The sequence below is a fragment of the Melanostigma gelatinosum genome, assembly GCF_949748355.1.
Source record: "Melanostigma gelatinosum genome assembly, chromosome: 5".
In the NCBI taxonomy this organism is placed as follows: domain Eukaryota; kingdom Metazoa; phylum Chordata; class Actinopteri; order Perciformes; family Zoarcidae; genus Melanostigma; species Melanostigma gelatinosum.
Genome location: NC_136638.1, coordinates 21591636 through 21616336, shown reverse-complemented (window position 1 = coordinate 21616336; position 24701 = coordinate 21591636). Strand labels below are relative to the sequence as shown.

At 43.2% G+C, this 24701-nt stretch overlaps 1 protein-coding gene across 1 annotated transcript; it reads left to right on the top strand.

Annotated features, from left to right (window-relative positions):
- Window positions 1-1124: 1124 nt before the first annotated feature.
- On the top strand, window positions 1125-24690 carry med12 (mediator complex subunit 12). Its single transcript, XM_079268560.1, has 43 exons — window positions 1125-1248; window positions 2045-2149; window positions 2261-2452; window positions 4351-4510; window positions 4676-4851; window positions 5309-5419; window positions 5777-6049; window positions 6159-6305; window positions 6689-6788; window positions 6875-7011; window positions 7203-7334; window positions 8535-8661; window positions 8806-9035; window positions 9142-9195; window positions 9307-9480; window positions 9910-10054; window positions 10931-11049; window positions 13484-13627; window positions 13713-13876; window positions 14487-14618; window positions 14828-15055; window positions 15153-15297; window positions 15602-15722; window positions 16628-16738; window positions 16840-16953; window positions 17061-17197; window positions 17740-17919; window positions 18196-18267; window positions 18372-18529; window positions 18726-18887; window positions 19082-19283; window positions 19450-19559; window positions 19709-19844; window positions 20246-20395; window positions 20521-20883; window positions 21042-21180; window positions 21286-21500; window positions 21751-21825; window positions 22128-22357; window positions 22514-22694; window positions 22910-23152; window positions 23776-23857; window positions 23959-24690. Exons 1-43 carry the CDS (start codon window positions 1147-1149, stop codon window positions 23994-23996), a joined length of 6516 nt encoding a protein of 2171 aa, XP_079124686.1. The 5' UTR covers window positions 1125-1146; the 3' UTR covers window positions 23997-24690.
- Window positions 24691-24701: the final 11 nt, after the last annotated feature.

Sequence of the window (24701 nt, the reverse complement as noted above, 5' to 3'; positions counted from 1 at the left end):
TACAGTCAGCAGCGTGTCCAGGGTTCACCTCCTTGATACGACATGCTACACAACATGACATAATCATATCTTTTAAGCTTAAAGATATCTGTTTAGTATGTTCACAGATGTGTGCAACTCCAGCATGTTTGTGTTGGTTTGTTTGGTATATGCTTGACTGTTGACTGTCTTTTGCTGCTTATTTGTTTAACGGTCAGTCTACCTTTCTCCCTAGCTTAGAGTCTGAGTGTTAACAAATAATATTTAACGCATTACAAATTGTTGGTATCTGTCCTTTGTTCATTTTTTTAATTGTTCTGGGATAAAGAATATACATAGCTGTCTATCTTTCTATATCTATAGGGAAAAAATGAGGTGCTGGACTCCAGGCTTTGCTGTAACACCTCTTGCTGTGGTATTTTGATTAAACACATTCATTGAGCAAAATGAACCAGACTGAAATGCCGAAGCTCCTAAAACTCAATGTTGACACACCTGTCAAAACAGGAACAGGACCTCAAGAACAGGAGATAAAGCAGGACCCATCTAAAGGCCCATATTATTTCAGATGCATTTGTGCTTTGTTCTTTTGGAAGTTTGTGCACAAATCTGCTGACACTCAGTAAACTTTGAGCTTTCAGTGCCCCTGGGACTCTAAGGCAACTGGTTGTTATTATTAATGACTGTGCATGTTGAAAATAAACCCATCAACCCAGAGACTCTTACTGAGTCTCAATGTGTTTTAATAAGACTTTTATTTTGCAAAATGATGTAAAAATGTATGCATGACAAATTCAAGTTTCGGAATGTGTATCAAAGTTGCACATTAATGAAGATGCACACACATTGTGAATTAAGATTGTGGGCCAGAATGTGTCGCCTACTTAGGCTGCTTATTTCTGAAGACCATTTCACAAACTCTTGTTGGCCCAATATGTTACCTCTCTTCATCCTCATGTCAAATTGGCACCGTTTTATTTGATTTGTTGTATAAATTAGATTTCTTTCTTTTTTTATAAGAATAAAGGTTTCATACAGGTGCATTGTGTGTTCCCCGTGACATTTATTTTGAAGTTCGCGGATGAAACCGTATACCGGAAGTGTGTGTTTCGTTGTTGTAGCTGGGCTCAGGCTGCTGGAGGAAAGCCCTGGCTGTGATGCCTCTGGATGATGGCTGCTTTCGGGATCCTAAGTTACGAACACCGGCCGCTAAAGAGGCCCCGACTCGGCCCTCCGGACGTTTATCCCCAAGATCCAAAGCAGAAAGAGGTCAGATTTTACGACGTGCAATCTGGAAATCCAGGAATAATGTTTTAGTGGGGAGGACATTTTTCAGCCCAGAAGCTGCTCGAGCTAACACTAGCTAGCCTGTTTTAGCTCGCCTTCTAGACGTTTTGGGCCTAGCAATAACAATGAACAACCTAGTTGTCAGTTGGTTCGCTTGCTCGCGAGCTTACTTAGAGAGCAACCGGTTCGTTAAATAACAGTTTTAGCTAAACTAGCTCATCGGCTAATGGTGTCTATCCGGCTTGATTCAACGCTAAACTGCAACCGGTTCATTTCGCTTTGTGATGAGAAAGAGTCTCAATCTTTGGATTGTGCGTGACTGATAATTGTTTCTTAAGCTTGATGTTGTGAACCAAGGAGTTAAACGTCAGCTAAACCCTGCAAAGCTACCCTTCATGAACTAGCAAGCTTTGTAACATTTGAGATGATCTGTGCTCAGTTTTAAGATTTTGGAGTTTGGCCTATAGCTAGGGTAACGCGTTAGTGCTGCTGGCTCCTGATCTATTATTAACCCTAGAGGATAATCTGTTGATGTGGATGGAAAACTGACTGCTTTACCTCTGGGTTATTCTGTCACTGTTGCTGCAAATATGTCCTATAATGACTTAGTAACATAATTATAAATATGGTAATTTCCCTTGTGTCAGCAAACCTAACCCAACTAAGCACATATGCTGATCTGCGTTTAGACACTATGATATATTGTACATTGGCACTTGTAATAGCTTGAATGTGTTTAATTCATTATAATATACACTGAGATGTGTGTTTGTTTCAGGATGAGCTGACTGCTCTGAATGTGAAACAAGGATTTAATAACCAACCAGCTGTGTCTGGGGATGAACATGGCAGTGCCAAAAATGTCAACTTCAACCCTTCAAAGGTAATGTCCCTGGTGCACTTAAGCTCAGGTTAAGCCCCCACATGCCTCGTTTGTAGTTCTGTGTGATTGATTTTGGCCGTCATACATGTTTTACCTCCCAATGCTTCACAGATCAGCTCAAACTTCAGCAGCATCATTGCAGAGAAGCTGCGTTACAACACGTTTCCAGACACGGGGAAACGTAAGCCGCAGGTCAACCAGAAGGATAATTTCTGGCTCGTCACAGCAAGGTCACAGAGCTCCATCAATAACTGGTTCACGGATTTAGCGGGGACTAAACCTCTGACACAGCTGGCTAAAAAGGTAGGAGGCTGTCCTGAGTCTATAAACGCCATCTTTGCTAAATGAGAATAATGTGTTTTTATTTTAGTTGGTTTAACTGGCAGTGTGATGGCTGGAGAAGTCATTGCATTGGCCTCATCCTCTGCACTGTGCTTGGCTGGTTAATCTCTGTTCTCTGCCTGTCGGTCTCCTGTGCATGTTTTTTTTAATTTTTTTTTTTATTGTTTTCAAGTTTACTTTTGATGATTTCCACTGTTTACATTTGGACTGGACTGGATTTTTAGGCTGTCACCAAAACACGACTATAACCCACGTTCACAAGAAAGGAGATGGATCCCTTCCAAAAAAAATCTCAAGCGTTTGCTTTGTTAAAGTTTAAAATTAAATTAAAAAAACGTAAAAGTTTATTACACCTATATGATTACTTAATAGTGATAAGAAACACATTTGTATGTCTGCAAAATAGGCTTTTTGGTTTTGTCTGTCATGAGGTAATTAAGTATCTGTCAAAATAAAATGCATTTTAACATGTTGAACATTAGCATATTGAATTGCTCCTGACACCTTGAATCAGGAATGTTAGCATGTTAGCATTTCCAGCTGTTGTAGTATGAAATGCTACCCTGCTAATGTTAGCAGGCTAGGCTACGTACAGTTTAGCCTGACAGTGACAAAGTACATCCTAGACTGAGAACGTTTAGCCAAGTCTGACAATGAGAAGACGCCCTGATGTGATCTCTCATAATGAGCAGAAGGAAATGATTGTTTTTCAATGTGTAATGAGCATTAGAGCCTCACAGGGCTAATAGTGTTGCTATATACTTTTATATATATATGAAAGCTAAAGCAGAACTATAGTTTTGCAACACCGGCTTACAAATATAGCTTCACTCTTTGTGATCTGGCGAGGCCAGATAGTCGAAAGTCGCTCAGAAACTACGTAGGTGTGGAGTATAAATTAACGTGTCAGTTCTGTGAAAGCCAAGAAGAGAATATAAAGCCACTGTGATAAAACGGTCCCCAAACTGCACAACTCTCCTGGACAATTCAATTCCACATCACAAAACAAGAACAATGCAGAAAAGGTAAGTAAAGTGTTTTGTTATTTCCCCGTTAAATCAACCCAATTGATGCTCTTTTGTGTCTTGTTAGAGAGTATTGACCCAAAACACAATGAATACCGTTGTTAGTGGAAATAGGTTTTATTGCTGTGGGATTTAAACTTGGGATTCTATGGTTTATAGATTGTCGGGTGCATTATTAATTTATTTCCTCTGTGAGTGCTTTTACAAGTGGCAGCAAACAGGTGTTGAATATTGAGGCGATCAGGTGACATGAAAGGTGAACTTTCTATTCATACCTGTATCAAGGCCCTTTGTGATTTACAATTACGCTGCAGTTTATGTATTTTCTGTTATTTTAGCCTGCATTGCTACGTACATGTTTCATTGTTTTCTCACTACAATGACCAATGATTTCTGACCTCCTCAGGTGTACGTCAGTTCCAGGTTTCTGCTCAGCTACTTCATTCAGACCACAGAAGAAGTAACATCAGGAACACGCCGCAGATGAACATGCAATGTTAGAATGGAAATATACAATCTAGCAAAAATGTTTATTTTATTGCAAAAGACTTCTGAAGCCTGTATTTACATAATTTGGAAGTAACATGTACAGCCAATGTTTATGATGTTTCTAATGGTTTTTATTCAGCATTTTTGACTCTCCCAGTCTGTTAAGCTGTCAAGTGTTTGTAAAAAGTGATAAGCATTACTGTTAAAACATTTTAATAAATTACTTTGACCTGTTTTTTCTGGCTTTCTTTTTCTTGCCATTTTTGGTGTTTTGATGAATATTGTTGGCATGTTTGCATCGTTTCACTCAACATTACTGACACACATGAAATGTCTTCGTCACAGGTTCCAATCTTTAGCAAAAAGGAGGAGGGTTTTGGATACTTGGCCAAGTACTTAGTCCCTGTCATGCGTTCAGCATGGATGATCAAGATGACCTGTGCGTATCACGCAGCCATCACAGAGACGAAAGTCAAGAAGAGGCACGTGATTGATCCCTGTATAGGTGAGCAAGTAAAGTTAAACCTTGGTAAAGCAGTGTGTGTTTGGCTGCGTTGATGTTTCATATGTACTTTTGGTTGAAAACTAGTTTCTTGAAGTATATGTTAATCCTGGCATTTATTCCATTTCTGTTGCGTTGAGATGCATTTTTGTGTTTGTGTGTGTGTAGAATGGACTCAGATTATTACTAAGTACCTGTGGGAGCAGCTTCAGAAGGTGGCTGAGTTTTACAGACAGTTTCCCAGTCAAGGCTGCAGCTCGCCACTACCAGCCACGCCTGCTGATGTGGAGACGGCCATGAAGCAGTGGGAATACAACGAGAAGCTAGCCATGTTCATGTTTCAGGTCAGTTAACGTGTCGTGGCGTAAAGATACGTTACTGTCGTCTCATCACTTTTTCCAGTAACACAGAGTAGGGTCGTGCGCTGCAATTGATCTGCTCGAATTGCGTTAGTGTTACAGGCTTTAGTTGAGAAATGGAGACTTGTCAGCTGTAAAAACTGTCTTCCAGACAAATTCTGAACAGCAAAAGTAATATGATTATTTATCTCCATGAACAATTAATCAAATAATCATGTTACATTTGGGGAGAATAATTCAGAAAAGGATTTAGTCATGGATTACTTTTTCTGCTTTAGTTCCAACACTGCTTCTGCATGCTTTACCCACCGGGTCCCTTAAACTGAACTGCATCTGTCAATCAGTGAATCCCTGAATTCATTAACTCTAGGTCTCCACATTAACCACTGTAATTATGGTGTGCATCTACTTGATGTTAAGATGCGCTTGTGTTTGCTTTCAGGACGGTATGTTAGACAGACATGAGTTTCTCACATGGGTGCTGGAGTGTTTTGAGAAGGTCCGACCCGGTGAAGACGAGCTTCTCAGGCTGCTCCTGCCGCTCTTACTACAGGTATGCCCCCGCCATCCCTCTACTCTCGTCTACAACATCTCTACCTCGGTCTCACATCGTCACTCGTGCACGGAGGGGTTGCTTTTGGGAAACATGCAGTCCTGCTTAACATTCAAACAGCTGTACGCAGTCTCTCACACACACACACACGGTGTTATGACAGGCTTCTGTAGCTGTCACCAATGTATCATGAGCTGGTTGTGTCTTCGTCCACAGCACTTTGGTGGTGTTGACCTTTTCTGTCAGAGGCCCACGGGGGGGGGGGGGCTTAATTTCACGTCTATTTCCAAAGGTGACTGCTGTTAATGGACACTGAGTGCTGTGGGTAATGCTGTGAATCTCCCCTCTGTCCCGCAGTACTCGGGGGAATTTGTACAGTCGGCTTACTTGTCACGGAGGCTGGCTTACTTCTGCACACGCCGCCTCAACCTGTTGCTAAGCGACGGGAGCCTGGGCCCTGGCACAGGAGGGCATCCAACCCACGGCATGTTGACGCAGCAAGGTAACGCCCTGCCCCCCACCCCGACCCTGCAGCCGGCAGGAGGGAACCAGCCCCAGACGGCGTTCACCGACTTCTACATCTGCCCTCAGCACAGGCCTCTGGTGTTCGGGCTCAGCTGCATGCTGCAGGTACAATGTGTTTATTTTGACTTATATGTGAAATGTAAAACAAGACCGGAAAATCATCACTCACGAAATTCTGTTTTCTGTATTTTGGTTTTTGTTGTTGTCACATCAGAGCATCGTGCTGTGTTGTCCCAGTGCTCTGGTGTGGCATTACTCTCTAACAGACAGCAGAAACAAAACCGGTTCACCTCTGGACCTCCTGCCCATCGCTCCATCCAGTTTACCAATGCCAGGGGGCAACACTGCCTTCACACAGCAGGTAGGGCTTCTACTTATCTACAGCCAAACATACTTGCATACCAAGCGGCAACCTCCGGGCCTGAAAAATGAAGGCAACGCACTCCCACTTTAGGCTGGCTCTAAAAACGAGTCGATCCCAACAGACCCCCCCCCCCCCATGTTACAATGCCAAACGTAACAGCAGGAATAAACAGGTTCACAGCCTGTAGTAAGTGTTTTTCCCATGTTGTGATATAGTTTTCTTTCTTTCTGAAAAAAACGTTCTTACATTTCTGCTGCATGCATTCCAAGACGAGATGTTGATGTGTGTTTATAGAACAACGGTGCTTTGGCGGTTTTCTCGTTCGTTTTGTTTACGTGAGACGTCAGGATAATTTAGTCTCGCCTTTTCTTTCCCCTCAGGTCCGTACAAAGTTGAGAGAAATCGAGGAGCAAGTTAAGGAGCGAGGCCAAGCAGTGGAGTTCAGGTGGTCGTTTGACAAGTGTCAGGAGACCACGGCAGGTTAGAGAAAACTCTTCCTTGAGACCTGTTTCGAGCTCATGCAACAAGCTCAGTGTTTTGAGATGACGTCTGTAATCTGTTGCCAGGGTTCACCATCGGGAGGGTTCTCCACACCCTGGAGGTTTTAGACAACCACAGCTTTGAGAAGTCAGACTTTAACAACTCACTGGACTCCCTGTACAACCGAATATTCGGCTCAGGCCAGAGTAAAGATGGCCATGAGGTAAGGATCCATTCCCCTCACCTAACTATTTTTTGTGTGAAGCATGAAAAAATCCTGAGCTGTAGATTATATACGAACAGGCAACGATCACTGAACTGCTATTACTATGTAATAACTGATCATCAGATTATACAATGTGGCCTCAAGCTTCTATTTTTAGCCGTATTTTCTCACAACACATTTCTTTCCAGATGTCACCAGATGATGACGCGGTGGTGACCTTGCTCTGTGAATGGGCCGTGTGCTGTAAGCGTTCTGGCAGACACCGGGCCATGGTGGTGGCCAAGCTGCTGGAAAAGAGACAGGCTGAAATAGAAGCAGAGGTAAGAGACCCCCACCCCCCACTGTGAGTTACGACCACATGTTGCCGTCTCTTCTCGCTTGTTTTTCACAGCTCCAGACTGACTGTTTAAGTAGTGAACAACTTCATTTCATGCCCTCTGCTCTGGCGTCCAATTAGCTAAATCAACCCCACCAAAAATATGTCTTTCGTTTTTTTCTACATATATTTTTTTCAACGGGTCGAGCATATTTTCTGCACATTTATCTTTCAACATTATGATCCAAGTGCAGTTCAAGCCTTCCACACACTGCCAGGAATATAACACTGGGCAAGAAGTACTACGGTAAATGTATTTCATTACATTTGTTGGATTTTATTTTTCGGAGTAAATATGTTTTAGTCAGAGGTATTGAGTGTAAATAATATCTGGGATGAGATGGTAACAACAAGGGGACTCGTCTTGGACGTGGTCTTCGGTAATAGCCCACCAATAAACCTTTGTTAGTCTGCACAGTGCTACATCAATCAACAGACCACCAACCACTATGTGACTGAAGGGTTCAGGTAGCTGCATTATCTCCAGTTCTGTTATTTGAAATGAATCCTCTTGAATCCATAGCTTTGTTTGTACAATATGAATCACTGCTGGGATCCATCTCACCCGCCAGCATTGCGACAGCATCTAGAATAACTGCATGTTATTTTATATTATGTGGCATCTGTAGACAAACCGCTTTAAGAGCTAATGTGCCGAACAACAAAACAGAGAGAAAAAAGTGAGGATTTGAGTTGCTGTAGTGTCGTACAAAGAAAAGTATATTCTGGCCAAAAAAAGCTGATTCTGATAATTTCAGACTTCAACTATATCAGCTGCCATAAAAACAGCTTAAACCGTTCTCTTAAATTAAATTAACAACAAAAGCAATGCCATGTGATGCTTGGAAAGGAAAAGTGTTTGAAACTACTGGTATTTAAATAAATTATGTGCACTTTCAGCATCACAGACAGCTCATCATAGAAATAATTCCGTTCCTTTCATTTAACAACTGAAACAATTACAGCTTCAGATGTGTTTTGATGAGCTTTAGGCGCGAGAACCTTCTCTCTCCAGCCGCCACAATACATATATTTATCCAGATTTGATTTGCTTCATTGCTCGTAGTTTGTAAACAGGGTTCCTACATGTAGCACTCAAAGACAGGTTTCTGAGTGTTGTGTGTCTGGTGTGTGTTTGTTGCAGAGATGTGGTGAGTCTGAGGTGGTGGACGAGAAGGGCTCCGTGTCGTCCGGCTCCCTCTCGGCCGCCACGCTGCCCGTCTTTCAGGATGTTCTGCTGCAGTTCCTCGATACTCAGGCTCCCACACTGAGTGAGTCTCTTTCCGTTTCCTGTTGCTGTGATTCTAAAATGTGTCCGTCTTTGCCTGTTATTTCATTACCCAGTGCATCTTTATTATAAATGATTTGGCAAGGGAACCCTGGTATCAAATTATCCAACCTTCTCTCCTCTGCAGCGGAGCCGGGGAACGAAAGCGAACGTGTGGAGTTCTCCAACCTGGTCCTGCTCTTCTGCGAGCTCATCCGTCACGACGTCTTTTCCCACAACATCTACATGTGCACGCTCATTTCCCGCGGCGACCTGGCGACAGACTCCCACCTGCCGCGCCCCCGCTCCCCCTGTGACGAGCCCTCCGATGAATCGGAGCGCAAGGAGCAGGACGCAGGCAGCAGTGTCAAGATGGAGGCACGTTGGAGGCATCTGTTGTGGAGTGCGATGAGTCATTTGTGCAACGGTATAAAGCAACAGATTGGTGTAAAAGGGTAACATGAGGTTGTCGCTTGTTCAACAGGATACCGGCCTGTCGGAGTCGATGGAAATTGACTCCAGTGCTAATTTTGACGAGGTACACACATTTTACATTTCCTTTCATAATGCATGCATGCATAGATGTTCAAGGGAAAATGTGGAATTCCTCATGTGATGCCAGAGTGAAATCATTTAATTTGCCTTGCAGATGTTCTCTCCTCCGATGCACTGTGAGTCTAAGGGGAGCCCCTCCCCCGAGAAGGCGGCTCCAGAGCAGGACAGCAAGGCCGGCTGTAAGGACAAGGGCATGGACCCGGCATTCCCTCAGCTGTACGAGCAACCTCGCCACATCCAGTATGCCACTCACTTCCCTATTCCTCAGGTAAGACAGGAACTCAGCTTGGCATTTAAAAAGCCCAGAGAATGACACTTCTGGGTTGTTATGAACCAGTTTCCTTACAGCTTGTCTAAACGGGAGGTGTTTCAGCCATATTTTTCAACGATTGTAATCATTTATTTGACAATTGAAGTAATAGGCATCCTAAACAATGACATACCTCCAGCCTCTCTATTGTGAGGATTTGCTGCTGTAATAAACTGAATATTTTGGTGTTTTAGTTTTTCACCATCTACTTATCTTTATAGAAACAGAAATGTCTGTTCTTGTGATTTCACATTTTTCTTGAATTTATTCCTCAGACCTCGTCGCGTCTGCCTGGCCCAAATAGTTTTTCTCGCCGTGCTGCTCAGGTAATCGGGTGCATCAAGTTCACGAGGATCATTTTTTTGTGTCTTTTGTCGCTGCCTTCAGGAGGAGAGCGCCAGCCACGAGTGCAACCAGCGGTTAGTGGTCCTCTACGGCGTGGGCAAACTGAGAGATGAGGCGCGACACACCATCAAGAAAATTACCAAAGACATCTTGAAGGTGCTGAACCGCAAAAGCGAAGCAGAAACAGGTAACTGTGTTCCTCAATTTTATCAGCTTTTGACTGACAGCTTCATGTCCTGTATTTCCCATTTACTTACGTTTTACATTACCATAGCTGCAGGCAAGCAGGTTGTCTGCAAGCAAACTGCCGTTTCAGTTTAATGATAAAAATGTTGTCAATAAAATTGCTTTGCCGTTTTTATATGACCCCCCCCCCCACCGTTTATTGACTGGTATTTTCCCTGCATCCCTCTGCATAATAATCACACAACTGATAATGTTTTAGGCAGCAGTTTGGAACACATGAGCGATATCATGCTTGCGTGTTTGTTTTCTCATGGTGGCCAGTCCAGCTATATTTAGCACCTAAATCTCCCTCTTTGAAAACATTTGATTGTGTTCCCTTTCATCTGCCCTTCTTAAGGGAACAAGCTTTCTTTTTTCTTCTTTATCGACCCCTGCGGGGCTTGTATCACTTAATCTTCTTTCCACCCAATTTCTATGCTAAAAGCTTTCATCTGTTCACAGCCACTTTATCTCATACACAGATACATGTGACCTTATTAAGGTGATCTTAGTCTTTTGTTCAGATGTAATTGCGTAGATTGGAGTGTTTTGTCTCACCTGATCACATCCCTGTGAGCCGATGGTGACCTTCAGCTCACAGTGGAGTTTCTCTTAAATGAAAAAGACCATTTTTGTTTTCTTAAGTGCCTTTTACAGCAGTGTAGTGTTTGCACCGATGCTTCAAATCGACGGAGGCTGGAAATACGATAACAGACCATTGGCTTAACTCGATTTCATGGCTGGCCTGTTCAGCAGACTGGACAGACTACGGATGACCAGCTAAGAGTTGCTGCTCCCTCTCTTACTTTTTCCTCTCCTCTCTTTCCCACATACGCAGAAGGGGAGGAAGGACAAAAGAGGAAGAGGAGTAAGCCGGAGGCCTTTCTCACGACAGAAGATATCTTCTCCAAATTCCAGCACCTCTCCCACTTTGACCAGCACCAAGTCACCTCCCAGGTTAGACCAGGAACCCGTGTTCTTTCAAGTCCTCGTGTCTCAAAGTATGTTAAGTTAATTATATCGGGACTAGCCACTAGGGGTGGGAATCCCCGGGTGGGAGGTCCCGCGATACGATATTATCACGATACTTAGGTCACGACACTGCGATATAATCACGATACTGCGATATTCTGAGTATTGCGATATCATAGGCCTATATTGCGATTTATTACTTTTTTCAACTTCAAATGATGTCTCCAAAAGGAAAACTGTCAACATGTTTTATCTAATATAAAGTTTTCAGTCTGTTCATCTCACTTCAATCATTTTTATTGCAGCACAATAAGATTGTCAAGCAGACAGACTGACCAACAATGTCATAAATGTTGCATGAACCTGACAAACTGAACAGTTTGTATGACTACATAGTCCAACTTAACTAAATGCAAACGTGTGGACTCAGTATATGAACTATAACTGATATAAGTAGGATATTAGAGTTATATAACTTGCAATGCGTGGACGTCGAGGGCAGAGAGCCAGTTATGCGCCGCTCTCTCCCCATGAGCCGGCTACTGTTGGCAGATTTAACCCCGTTGTGAGGCCAGATGTCTCTCTTTGTTTTGACCAACTTCCTACCAATCACGCTGACCCAGGACCTTTGCTGACCTCACCAGAAAACAACTCAGCACCATCTAGTGGACTGAAAAAGTAATTGATTTGATTATTCTAGTAATGTTTTTATTTTTTTTATTTTTTTAATAGTATATAATAAAAGATCGATACTTGGCGTCCGTGTATCGATACAATATCGCCACGCAAAATATCGCAATACTATGCTGTATCGATTTTTCCCCCCACCCCTACTAGCCACAGGGTTTATGAATGCAAATAACTTCAGCTGCCTAAAACAAAACACCTCCCAAGGTGACTCATTTGAATGGAAATGAAATTTGAATAAATTTTGATTTCTCTTGAGATGTCTGAATACAATTAGAATGTATAATGCGCTCAGCTAATTGTCACTTAAACATGCTGCAGAACCCAATGTATTTAGATTTCCCAGTAGTGGAGGCTGTAACAGAGAATGTACCGTAGTTGATCCTAAAGTCAATACTATCAAAAATACAAAAATGAAACGCTGTGATTGAAAAGTAATGTACAATTTGATTTCAAATCTAGTTAACAGTAATCCCAGGCTGAAGTCTCTATGGAACAATACAGATTTTAAAATGGCTTTGGTTGTGTTCGCGTCCATATTTTTAATTAAAGAGAGAGGTCCTCATTTTATTAGCTTTCTTTGCGGTGAGTTGGATGAGAAGTTTGATACTGCTCTCATATCGGTCCGTCAAATATGAAGCTAGCGCCAGGAGGCTTAGCTTAGCTTAGCATAAAGACTGGAAACAGCTAGCCACACAGCTAGCTTAAATGCTGGAGTATTTCTTGGCCAGCACCAGTTGCATCCTAGAGTCTTGTCGTGGAGACTCAATGAAGTCAATGTCCCCGGCTAGCTGTTTATGCTAAGCTAAGCAAATCGCCTGCTGGCTATAGCGTCATAATTTAGAGAGAGCAGTATATTTTCTCTTCAAACTCGCAGTAAGAAAGGTATATTTTAACACAGGGGTCACTTCCAATTTAAAGAGGTTCAGTTACTAAAATTCTTCCCATTAAAGGTCTGAACCTCCTAATGTCTAAGTTGTGTGCTACAGCCTACCTCTCTGTCTATCAAACAAATGCAACAACGTGCATCTCCATATCATTTCAACAATATATGTTGTCAATTAGGATACAGAAACTCAACTTGTATGGAAAACATGTAGCTATCTTCACCATAAATAAAACAATCCCGACCACAAAGAATTTAAGGCCTGCATGTCGAGTAATTGAAATAAATGGAAATGGAGAAGAAATTAAAATGGTCTCAAACGGAGCTTGGAGCAGCCTGTTTTCTCTTTATTGTTTCCTTTCCTGGTGAGAGACATAGCTTTGTGATTGGCTTGCTCGTTGTTTGAATCTTGAATGGAGGTAATGGCATTATCTTGCGCGTGTTGTAGGTGATCATTGGTGAGACTGGAACGGTTGTTTTAATGATGTTTATAGCAGAGAAAGCTCTCTCGCAGCTTTAAGCATTTAATAATTCACCCATTTACTGGTAACTAAGCCTGTGAAGTGAAGTAAACCGTTTTACCTTAAAATCTAAATTTGTACTCCACAGAGTTTTCAATGTAATCAGTAATTGGAAAACTTGTGTAGTGGGTTCAGAGAAGAGAGCTATTTGTTCCCAGTTTGATCAGCATAAGACTAAATTTGAATGTTTGAAATTCTCTTTTTGGTTGTTTTTACCTTAATTTGTCCTGTTTGTCTCCTTCAAACAACAGAGTGTCCAACAAGCTATTTTGTCATTGCTTAAATATTTCTGCTTGCTGTTTTTGCATGTTAATGACGTCTGCAGGTGTCCAGAAACGTGCTGGAACAGATCAACAGCTTTGCCTTAGGGATGTCCTATCTCCTGCCTCTCGTCCCGCACATTCAGTTCATCTTCGACCTCATGGAGTACTCCCTCAACATTAGTGGCCTCATAGACTTTGCCATCCAGGTACGGACAACTCCCTCACTGATGTCATTGAACACGGATGAATCTCTTTTTTTATTCACCGTCGTTACCTGCGTGTGTCTCGCAGCTTCTGAATGAGTTGAGTCTGGTGGAAGCTGAGCTGCTGCTGAAGTCGTCCAACCTGGTGGGCATCTACACCACCGGCCTGTGTCTGTGCATCGTAGCCGTGCTGAGGAGGTACCACTCCTGCCTCATCCTCAATCCCGAGCAGACTGCGCAAGTTTTCGATGGGTATGTCGCTTACGCGCTTTGATGGTTTTTGTAAAGGAGACCACAAACTCTGTCTCGTGCCGTTACGTGAAGACAGAATTGAATTGTTTGAATCTGGAACTGTTACGCTTTTGTTTTGTAGTTGTTACTGAGATTGAATTCCAACCCTGAAGGCACGATAACCCGGGTACAGAAATGAGTTAATTGTGTAATTAAAGTCGTAAAAAGGATGTTTGGAGTTTTGATGGCAAATTAAAGAATTGTTAATTAAGGAAACGTTTTTGTTTTCTTCTTCTTCTCCTCGTTCCAGTTACTACCATCGGTGTTCTATCCAACGACTATCTCTAAGCCTCATTCGTCTTTAATGAGAATTTTTATTGTCAAAGGATTGCTGACAGGGCACTTCGGTTCCTTATCGGTGTCATTTAGGAATTTGAGCTGATTCTGTTTTTGCACTTAAGTCATTTTTGGATTAAAGCATGAGCTAGATGCACAAAGTGTTAAAGTTGAAGAAAGCGTATCAAAGCCTCCAACTAAAGTAAATGTAATTAGATCTAAAAGTAGTCCTTGTGCAAGAGGGACAGCCTTCATGCTTTGGCGTTTCCCAAAATGTGTGTAATTGTGTTCTCAGGTTGCGCATCGTGGTGAAATCAGGAGTGAACCCGGCCGACTGTTCCTCTTCTGAGCGCTGCATCTTGGCCTATCTGTATGACCTCTACACCTCCTGCAGTCACCTCAAGAATAAGTTTGGCGAGATTTTCAGGTAGAAAAAGATCTTCACCTGTTTTTAAAAATGAATGTTGCATGAACTGACATTTAGCCGTGCTTCAGAGCCTTTTTGACAAATCCCTTTAAAAAAAAAAATTTGACATCCCAGTGTCCCTTTTTAGTTGCTTCTGTTAATCAGGAAAATCAAGAAATTGCGTAGTTCAGTACTGAACTCCTCAATCTCTCTTTTGTGTCCTCTCTCAGTGAGTTCTGCTCCAAAGTGAAAAACTCCATCTACTGCAATATCGACCCTTCGGACTCGAACATGCTTTGGGATCCTGTGTTCATGATGGAGGCCATTGCCAACCCCTGTGCCCCCAACTTCAACCACTCCATGGTGGGCAAGATCCTCAACGACAGCCCGGCCAACCGCTACAGCTTCGTCTGCAACGTGCTCATGGACGTCTGTGTGGACCACAGAGACCCTGAGAGGTGTGTTGCTTTTTTTACGTTTTACCATTATATGTTGTGTAACGACGTCTGTGTGGCTCAGATGGCTTCAGTTCACCGTCACATAATGTGCTTTCAGGGTGAACGATATTGGGATCCTGTGTGCAGAGCTGACGGCGTATTGCCGCTCCCTGAGTGCCGAGTGGCTCGGCATCCTCAAGGCTCTCTGCTGCTCATCTAACAACGGCAACTGTGGCTTCAATGACTTGCTGTGTAACGTAGATGTAAGTTGTGGTTTCATAACTCTTTAGCAAAGGGTCAACGCGAGTCCCGCCGTAGGAGTTATTGTTGCGCCTGTTCTCAATAAACTACGGCTTTGACAATTATTTGCTTGTAAACACGACATCAGTTTTGTTGCCTTTCATGTAGCTCATTTTTAACAAATATGTTTTTACTTTTACCATCCGTCTGACTTAATTTAATTCCAATAAATTCACATTGTAATATTCAGTAGCTCTCTGATGACAGTAGCTTTTCTCATCTCACAGCATCACTTATGAAGTTGATCTATGTGCTCTCCTCCTTCAGGTTAGCGATTTGTCCTTCCACGATTCCCTGGCAACCTTCGTAGCCATTCTCATTGCTAGACAGTGCCTCCTCCTAGAAGACCTGGTCCGCTGTGTGGCCATTCCTTCCCTCCTCAATGCAGGTCAGGATTATTTCATCGCAAATGTCCTGCTTCATAAAAATATGTATTGCAGGGTTGTCAGATCATCATGCTGTGTATCTGATGTACCTCTTCAGCGAGACCACTCGTCATGCTCTGAATGTGTACATTTGATTTGGAGCATGTCACAACATTTTCCTTCTACAATTGAAATGTAATTTTTTTTGGTAATTTGAGGTAAGTTTGTATTCACTTGAAGCAGGAATATTCAGCCATTTATTCTTTACATTTATCTTTTCAACCTTTTTCTCCGATACTTGCTATCTATTTAAAACATTTTTCATTGAGCTGCTTTATCTTTCCAAGTACCCCCTGGGGGTTCCAGTACCCTTTACCCTTTATACTCTGCCCTTTTTATAAAACTTTTGTACGCTAAGACTCTCACTTTAGTCGTTTCTGTCTGTGATACAGCGTCACACTGCAGCTTGGCTGGTAGGAAGGAGCACCAGGCTGTGTAATGCATTACTTCTATCAGGGGGGGGAGTTACCACAGCGTATTTGATCTGGATCCATGAAGCCTCGGTGCATTTTGTGCACTTGCCAGAGACGTGCCTCCCTCTCCCCACTGTTAATCTCTTTTCTCCCAGCTTGGAGACAAAGCCCCATTCAGCCGTGCTGTTTGGTTGAGTTTGGCTCATTTTATAACACAACCACACATGCCAAATGCCAACAGCTCTTGCTTGTGGTAAACGCTTTGTTCTCACTCCCTGTTTTACGGCAACAGCTCTATGGAAATTCCACTTCATCCTGACGGATGAGAAGTCTATCTAGGACGTTTGAATTTAGACATGTCACTTTTATGTGTAGCCCATCTGGAAAAATGTCAGTTATGGGATGTGTAGAACGTCAAATCGAACCAATGCGTATGTGTCCGAACTTACCTTCAGCCTGCAGTGAGCAGGACTCTGAGCCAGGAGCCAGACTCACCTGCAGGATTCTGTTGCACCTTTTCAAGACGCCACAGCGCAACCCTTTCCCCCAAGAGGGCGTCAAGTCAGGTTGTAAACACAACCAGAAATCTTCTACCAGTGTTTCAACACATTTTTTGTTTTTATCTTATTTTGACTTTTTGTCTTCTGCTGGTGTTACGACTTTGCAGAGAAATCCTCCGTTGGTATCCGATGGTCTTGTGATCGCCACCTTCTTGCGGCCTCTCAGAACAGCATAGTTGTTGGAGCAGTGTTTGCTGTCCTCAAAGCTGTCTTCATGCTGGGTAAGAATCTTTGTCGTGCTGTCATGATGTTTTAAGGTTAAAAACTAAATATCTGCTTCATCGCAGTTGCCTCGTGTATGGGATCGCTTATCTCTATGTTGTCTTAGGTGATGCTGAGCTGAGAGGCTCAGGACTGTCGCATCCTGCCGGCCTCGACGACATATCTGAGGGGCGCAATGTCTCCATAGAAACAGCCAGCTTGGACGTCTATGCAAAATATGTTCTGAAGACGATCTGCCAGCAGGTGAGGATATGAGTTGAAAGATATGGAACCGCAATTCATAAAGTCAGTTTGAAAATGGAAAAAGTGGAAATGAAGCTACCGAGATAACTAATTGCCTTGTCTGAAACAAATAGCTTTTAGCTGCACAGAGCTATTAGTATTATCAGCAGCCTCGTCTTTTCTGTCTAGAAGCTTTTGTGGGAACACACACAATGAACTTTCTATTTTTTCTCACAAAAGCACTCCCTCTTTTCTGAGCTACTTGTAAATGTAGTAAGGCAAAGAAGCATAAAAGCGAGAATAAGATCATTTCTGCATCACATTTCATAGAAACGACGGCCAGAGAGAGAGAGAGAGCGCTGGCAGCAGGACAGGGGGCCAGACATGTTCTGAGACTTCAAACACATTTTCTACCCAGCAATGCTCTGACATGTGCAGTTCTATTCCTGAGAAATGTCCCTTCCTCCGCCGACGCTTCAGTTTGAGATTGAGAATCACTGAAGTTGTTGACCTCTGTCACATTTCCCACTATGCCACATTTCCCTCTTGTGCTTGTCTTGCAGGAATGGGTGGGAGAGCGCTGCCTGAAGTCTCTATCGGAGGACAGCAGCGCCCTCCAGGACCCGGTGCTGGTGAACATTCAGGCCCAGCGGCTACTGCAGCTTATTTGCTATCCACATCGCCAGCTGGACAGTGATGATGGCGAAAACCCTCAGAGGCAGCGCATCAAACGCATCCTACAGGTCCGGAATACACAGAAATTAACAAAGTGTTTAAAATGTACTTCCGTCTCTTTGCTCGTGCCAGATCAAAACGTACATCCAGCAAGTGGGCAGGCCTTGACCTTCCTTGATTCATCTCTCAAAGATACAACGTCCATAACCTGCTGTTAAATCGTCCTTCTTTAACCAGAGCTGTGGGGTGTTGCTGCCCTCTCCTGGCCGACTCAGGATTGAGGAAACGTCCCACCCGTGCAATAAAACGGTGCATATACATGACTAACAGTGTCTCTTTCATAGAACATGGACCAATGGACGATGAGGCAGTCGTCCCTGGAGCTGCAGCTGATGATCAAACAGAGCACAAACAATGTAATTTGCTTCTTTCTGTCCTTTTTTTTTTTTTAATATAACAAAATATCAATGTGTAGTCTTTGTCAAATTAGTCTGAATATCCCTCATTTACTTTCCAATAGGAGCTCTACTCGCTCTTGGAGAACATAGCCAAGGCCACCATAGAGGTGTTTCAGAAATCAGCTGAGATGAACAGTAACCCCTCAGGAAATGGAGCAGCAGCACAAGGTGGCTCCGCATCCAACAACAGCACCACCAGCAAGATGAAGCCAATTTTAAGGTGTGCGTCTTTCTGTCTGCTCTAAAAGCTTTTACCTCACACAGTTTCCTTTGCATTGGAATTTTGTAGGAACACGCGTTATTCTTACACAATGTAAATGTGTACTCTCATACGTCTTTAAGGCTGAAGCGCTCACCCTGTGGCCCTAAATATGAAATAGTTTCCTTTGCGTTTTGGTTTGCCCCGTGTGCTGCAGCTCATCGGAGCGGTCAGGTGTGTGGCTGGTGGCTCCGTTGATAGCCAAGCTGCCCACCTCCGTTCAGGGCCATGTACTGAAGGCTGCAGGAGAGGAGCTGGAGAAAGGACAGCACCTGGGCTCTTCCTCACGCAAGGAGAGGGACAGGCAGAAACAGAAAAGGTCAGCGGCATATTTCTTCAATAATATAATTGATAAGATTTAATCTGCTAGTTCAACAAGGTGAAAATCCTTTGCCGGCGGGCATTTTCATTTTGTGCCACTCTCACAGGCTATGGAGGCGACAAAAACAATTTTAGCCAGCCATCTGAGCAGGATTTCTTCTTTATTAACTTCTGTATTTTTTCCCTCCTCAGTATGTCTCTGCTGAGCCAGCAGCCGTTCTTGTCTTTGGTGCTGACCTGCTTAAAGGGGCAGGACGAACAGAGGGAAGGCCTTCTCACCTCCCTCTACAGCCAGGTGCAGCAGATCGTTACCAACTGGAGAGAAGACCAGTACCAGGACGACTGCAAGGCGAAGCAAATGATGCATGAGGCTCTGAAGCTTCGACTGAATCTTGTAGGTAGCTTTTTGATCAACACAACCAGCCTTTACAGCACAGCGTCTCTGGCTAGAGAAAATAATATCCATAATATTTAAAGAAAACCGAAAACACTACTACTTAATCTTACATCAAACGTTGGGTTGTGAGGAGACTAACGGTGTTTGTTCCTCTCATAACAAGGTGGGTGGCATGTTTGACACGGTGCAGCGCAGCACCCAGCAGACCACTGAGTGGGCGGTACTTCTCCTCGACATCATCAGCAGCGGCACAGTGGACATGCAGTCCAACAAGTGAGCGTTGACGAAAGAGAAAACCCCATTCCACACATTATTCCTCGAGTGGGACACTTCAGTTATTATTTCTGAGCACACATTCTGTTTCCAGTACAATTTTCAGTCCCGTGATCGTCCTGGCTCTTATGTCCGTTTCTCTCCAACAGTGAGCTCTTCACAACAGTGTTGGACATGTTGAGTGTGCTGATTAACGGCACACTGGCTGCTGACATGTCCAGCATCTCTCAGGGCAGCATGGAGGAGAATAAGAGAGCCTACATGAACCTGGTTAAGAAGCTCAGGGTAAGAACAGCGCACCTTTCTCACTGCTGTGTGAAGATGTGATCACACTTCTAAGATGTACCGGTAGTATTTTCCCTGTTTTTCATAGACTGGTTGTCAGTTTGCTTTTTATTCTTATTTTCTTTGCAACTAAAATAATGTGACACACCACAACAGTATCAGGTTAACACAATTAATATCACTTTCACCGAGTGTCTAAAAGGCTTTCACACTTTATAAAGAAAATAGTCAGGGTTTATTTTAACTACATCTGTCTTGATTAGCTGATTCTTCTGCATGCTGGGAAATGTTTTGAATAATATCCCTATGTAGAGATGAGGCAAAAAACATCACGTGTTCCGTGTAAAGTGAGGCTTTTCATAATGGCTCCTCTCCTCCATGTACCCATTTTGTTTCCACAGAAAGAGCTCGGGGATCGGCAGTCAGAGAGTTTGGAAAAGGTTCGACAGCTTCTGCCGCTGCCCAAGCAAACCCGGGATGTCATAACCTGTGAACCTCAGGGCTCACTGATAGACACAAAGGGGAACAAGATCGCTGGATTTGAGAAGGAGGTACGCTGTTTCTCACACGCTGATGTGACATCAACCTGCAAATTTACACACAGTTGATCTGCATTATCTGCACATGCTGATCTTGAGTTTAAGACTGCTATATCTCTGTGTTTATCTGCCATCAGGGCCTTCAAGTGTCAACCAAACAGAAGATTTCTCCCTGGGACGTCTTCGAGGGTCTCAAACACTCCGCCCCGCTCTCCTGGGGCTGGTTCGGTACGGTCCGCGTTGACCGCAAGGTCACCAAATTTGAGGAGCAGCAGCGTTTTCTGCTCTACCACACCCACCTGAAGCCCAAACCTCGCAGCTATTACCTGGAGCCGCTCCCCCTGCCGCCCGAGGAGGAGGAGCCCCTGACCCCCGTCTCCCAGGAACCAGAGAAGAAGATGATGGAGGCGGTGAAGCCAGAGAAGAGTGTGCCCGCTGTGCCCTCCGACAACAAGAAGAAGTCCAGCAAGAAGAAGAAAGCTGCTTCTGCCAAGACTGAGGTCAGTTATGTTATGTTATATTATATATATATATTTTTTTATATATATATATATATATTTTTTTTTATATATATATATATATTTTTTTATATATATATATTTTTTTTTATATATATATATTTTTTAAAAGTTGTATATTGTCCCCTTCTTCTCACTAGGACTATGCGAGCCGTACACCAGGCGGTGTGACCTATGGGACTAGTATGCCACCTGAGCTGATGCAGAACCCATATGGCAGGCTACCATACGGCCAGCAGACCATGAGCATGTACACGCAGAACCAGCCTCTACCTCCAGGTCAGCCCATTGCACATTCTCTCATCATGATCAGTAGTAGTATGACACACTGAAACAACAAAATACCATCTGGGATTGTGGTTCACCTCGTGTGTTCTTCCACAGGAGGTCCAGGTTTAGAGCCTCCATACAGACCTACCCGCAACGCACAGATGAACAAAATGATGCCCACTCGGCCCAGCTACTCAGGCATGATGCCCAGTATGCCGGGAAGCATGCCTGGCATGATAGGACTGGACAAGCAATACCCAATGGGTTATAAGCCCCAGTCTACCATGGCACAGGGCCAGATACTGCGGCAGCACCTACAAGTCCGACTGGTGAGTCAGTCCGCCATGACGGGTCAAACTGCCCCTCATAGCCAGGTAGTGTTGACCAAAGAATTAGGGAAGTTGATTCTCAGTTGTATTGCTGCTGTGATTCAGTTTGCAAGGTTAATGGATGAAGAATGATATGGTTGAGTTCAGGGAAAAAGTTGCGATCAAATCAGCACCAAGAGTCTTCTCTTAATAGCTGGAAGATGACATTTAATCTTTTCTATTTGCTGACTTCTTTCTTTCCTCCTTTCAGAATCAGAGCATGATAGGGCAGCAGATTAGACAAATTACACCCAACCAACCATACACTTCAATGCAGGCATCTCAGGTAAGTCTAGTTTTTGTTTTTGTTTTGCTAAGAAATGCATCGGACACCTCTATTCTCAGAAAACATATATCATCAGACACCTTTATTTATAGACACTAACGATGAATCATTTTAAAAAGCTGTTTCAAAAATAACTTTGTTCCCCACGACACCAGTGTGAGATAATCATCTATGTTTGCCATCCACATAGAAATACCTTCAAAGTTGTATATCCTCACATCTCTGGTGTTTGGGTTCACAACATAACTTGTCTTGACATCCACACTATCAATGAATGGTCAACATTGCCTCTGTTTGTACAGAACATATCTCAGGGCTATACCACGTACGGATCACACATGGGGATGCAGCAGCATCCGTCCCAAGGTGGTGGTATAGTTCCGTCGTCCTACGGGAACCAAAACTTCCAGGGCACCCATCCTGGAGCCAACCCGGCTGTGGTGGATCCTCTTAGACAAATGCAACAAAGGCCCAGTGGTTACGTTCACCAGCAGGCTCCAGGCTACGCACACAATATGCAGAACACGCAGAGGTCAGTATTGTCACGCAAGGGAGGCTGCTGCTTTGTTAGCGGTTTGGTAGCTCTTAAAAGTCCAATGGCAGAAGGTTGACATTCTCATTTCTCTGAAGATTATAATCCTTGATTTCATGCCAACTATATGTCTTCCTCCTGCCCTGTAAACCTCAGGTTTGCCCACCAACAAATTCAGCAGAATCCCATCATGCACGGCCTCAGTCACATGGGAGGCCAGGGCGTCCATCCAGGCATGAGGCCAAATCCGATGCTGACAGAACAGCAGCAGCAGCAACAGCAGCAGCAACAGGCAGCACAGCAACAGCAGCAGTACCTCAGACAACACGCACTCAGAGTACGTCACTTGATCATTCGTTTGTTCAGTCGAGCCAGGTTTTGGATGAGTATTTATTTTCACGGGTAACTTGCAAAGTGAAAAGGAGGCTGTTTGTGTGCGCTACTATTTAAGTTGTGTAACCCTGAAGCTACACAGTGCTTTACCAAAAGGTTCACAAAGAAAGTCTGTACCTCAAACACCAACCAGTTTTTATTTTCTATGTTTTACAACAGCAGCAGCAGGCCCAACAAGTACAACAACAGCAACAGCAGCAACAACAACAGCAACAGCAGCAACAACAACAACAACAACAACAGCAGCAGGTTCCCCCTCAACAGCAGGTTCCTCCTCAACAGCAAGTTCAACAACAGCAACAGCAACAACAGCAGCAGCAGCAGGTTTCGGGAGTTCCACCACCAGGTCAGCAGCAGAACCAGGGCCTGGGCATGCAGCCACTGCCCCCCCAGCAACCCATGGTAGGTCCAATCCATGCGACGGGGACGTTGTTAGTAGGACGATAGTGTAAGGAGACTCGCTTTAGCAAACATTTTTAGTAGAAGTGTCCTCCACAGAATGTTTTACTACACAGTCTGTGGTTGATTTGTGTGTGTTGTTGTTGAGTTAATTTCTGCTTTACATTCCAATACAAATATAAGCCAGTAGTTTTGCAAATAATTTATTTTAGCGCTGAACAAAAGTGCTAGATGTTTTTATTTTTGTCAATTACATTCACCGTAAGCTTCTTATTGGTGCATTCAAGACACTCTGACAACCAAAAATGAAACTGCTACTTTTTAAAAAACAAATAATGGAAGATAAATAGCTTTTAAATATGTCTTTTGGTAGCCAACTCTGACAATTGTGGGCAGTGTTGCCTCCTTAAATGCGCCATTAGAAGTTTGATGTGAACTCTGCTAGTTAAGAATAATATGCTAAATTGATTCATGAATCATTGGTCGTCTTTATTATGAGGAATCAATCTTAAAACTTCGGCATATTGCTAAATGATTGGTAGTAATGTCACGTATGCAACTAGTTGGTAATGGGATAAAATGTCAGAAATTGCTATCGCGTATCGATGTGTGTATCTGTGTTTTAGTTCCCACGACAGGGAATGCAGCAGACTCAACAGCAGCAGCAGACTGCAGCTCTGGTCCGACAGCTGCAACAGCAACTTTCGAGTGAGTCAGATACTTTCAAGATGTGTTATCATCCTTTCCATCGCTGTTATTGATGAGCAACAGATTGAATGTTTATAACAAAACTTGCCCTCTCTTTTCAGATACACAACCAGGACAGGGCACCAACTCATATTACTGAGCGTGCTCGTTCATAGTACGGTGTGAAGAATAGGCTCGGCTCTGTAGGGTGACGGATACATGTGTCCAGTCCCGTGGAGGCTGTTAAAGGCACAAAGGACCACCAAACCGATGAACCGAATCCCACCTCGATCAGAAAATATCTTGACTTCAGTCGTGTAATTATGGATGATCAAAGGCGGGATCCTGCTCGGAAGTTAACGGATAATGGTTAATAATGGAAAAGTCTATGTAAAAAAAGTACCAGAAATTATACGAATAATGCAATTTTTTATTTTATTTCAATTTGTACAATTTTTCAGTTTCGTGTATTTCTCATTAAAAAAATCATGTCAGTTTTATGTCTTGTCCTTGTGTTGGCTGCCTGTATTTAAACAACTTAATGAAATATTTCATGAAATAGTGATAGAAATAATTGTTATATTCCCAAACATCAGCTTTTGTTCATGCTAAATTATAGTAGCTTGACTTGATATGGTAAGAGAAGCACAGGTTTAAAAATAACATTGGTTGCACTGTAAGCCAGCATGCACCGGATTAGGACCCTGAAAATGAGGAAGTGAAATCGAATTCAGTCATTCATTTTATTTACATTTTTGTTTTTCCTACTGTGACATGTTAAAATGTCCGCCATGAAAAAAGCCTGTTGGTAATTGGACGACTTCTACTTTCAGCATGAGTATTAATGATAAGTGAACAACATCTG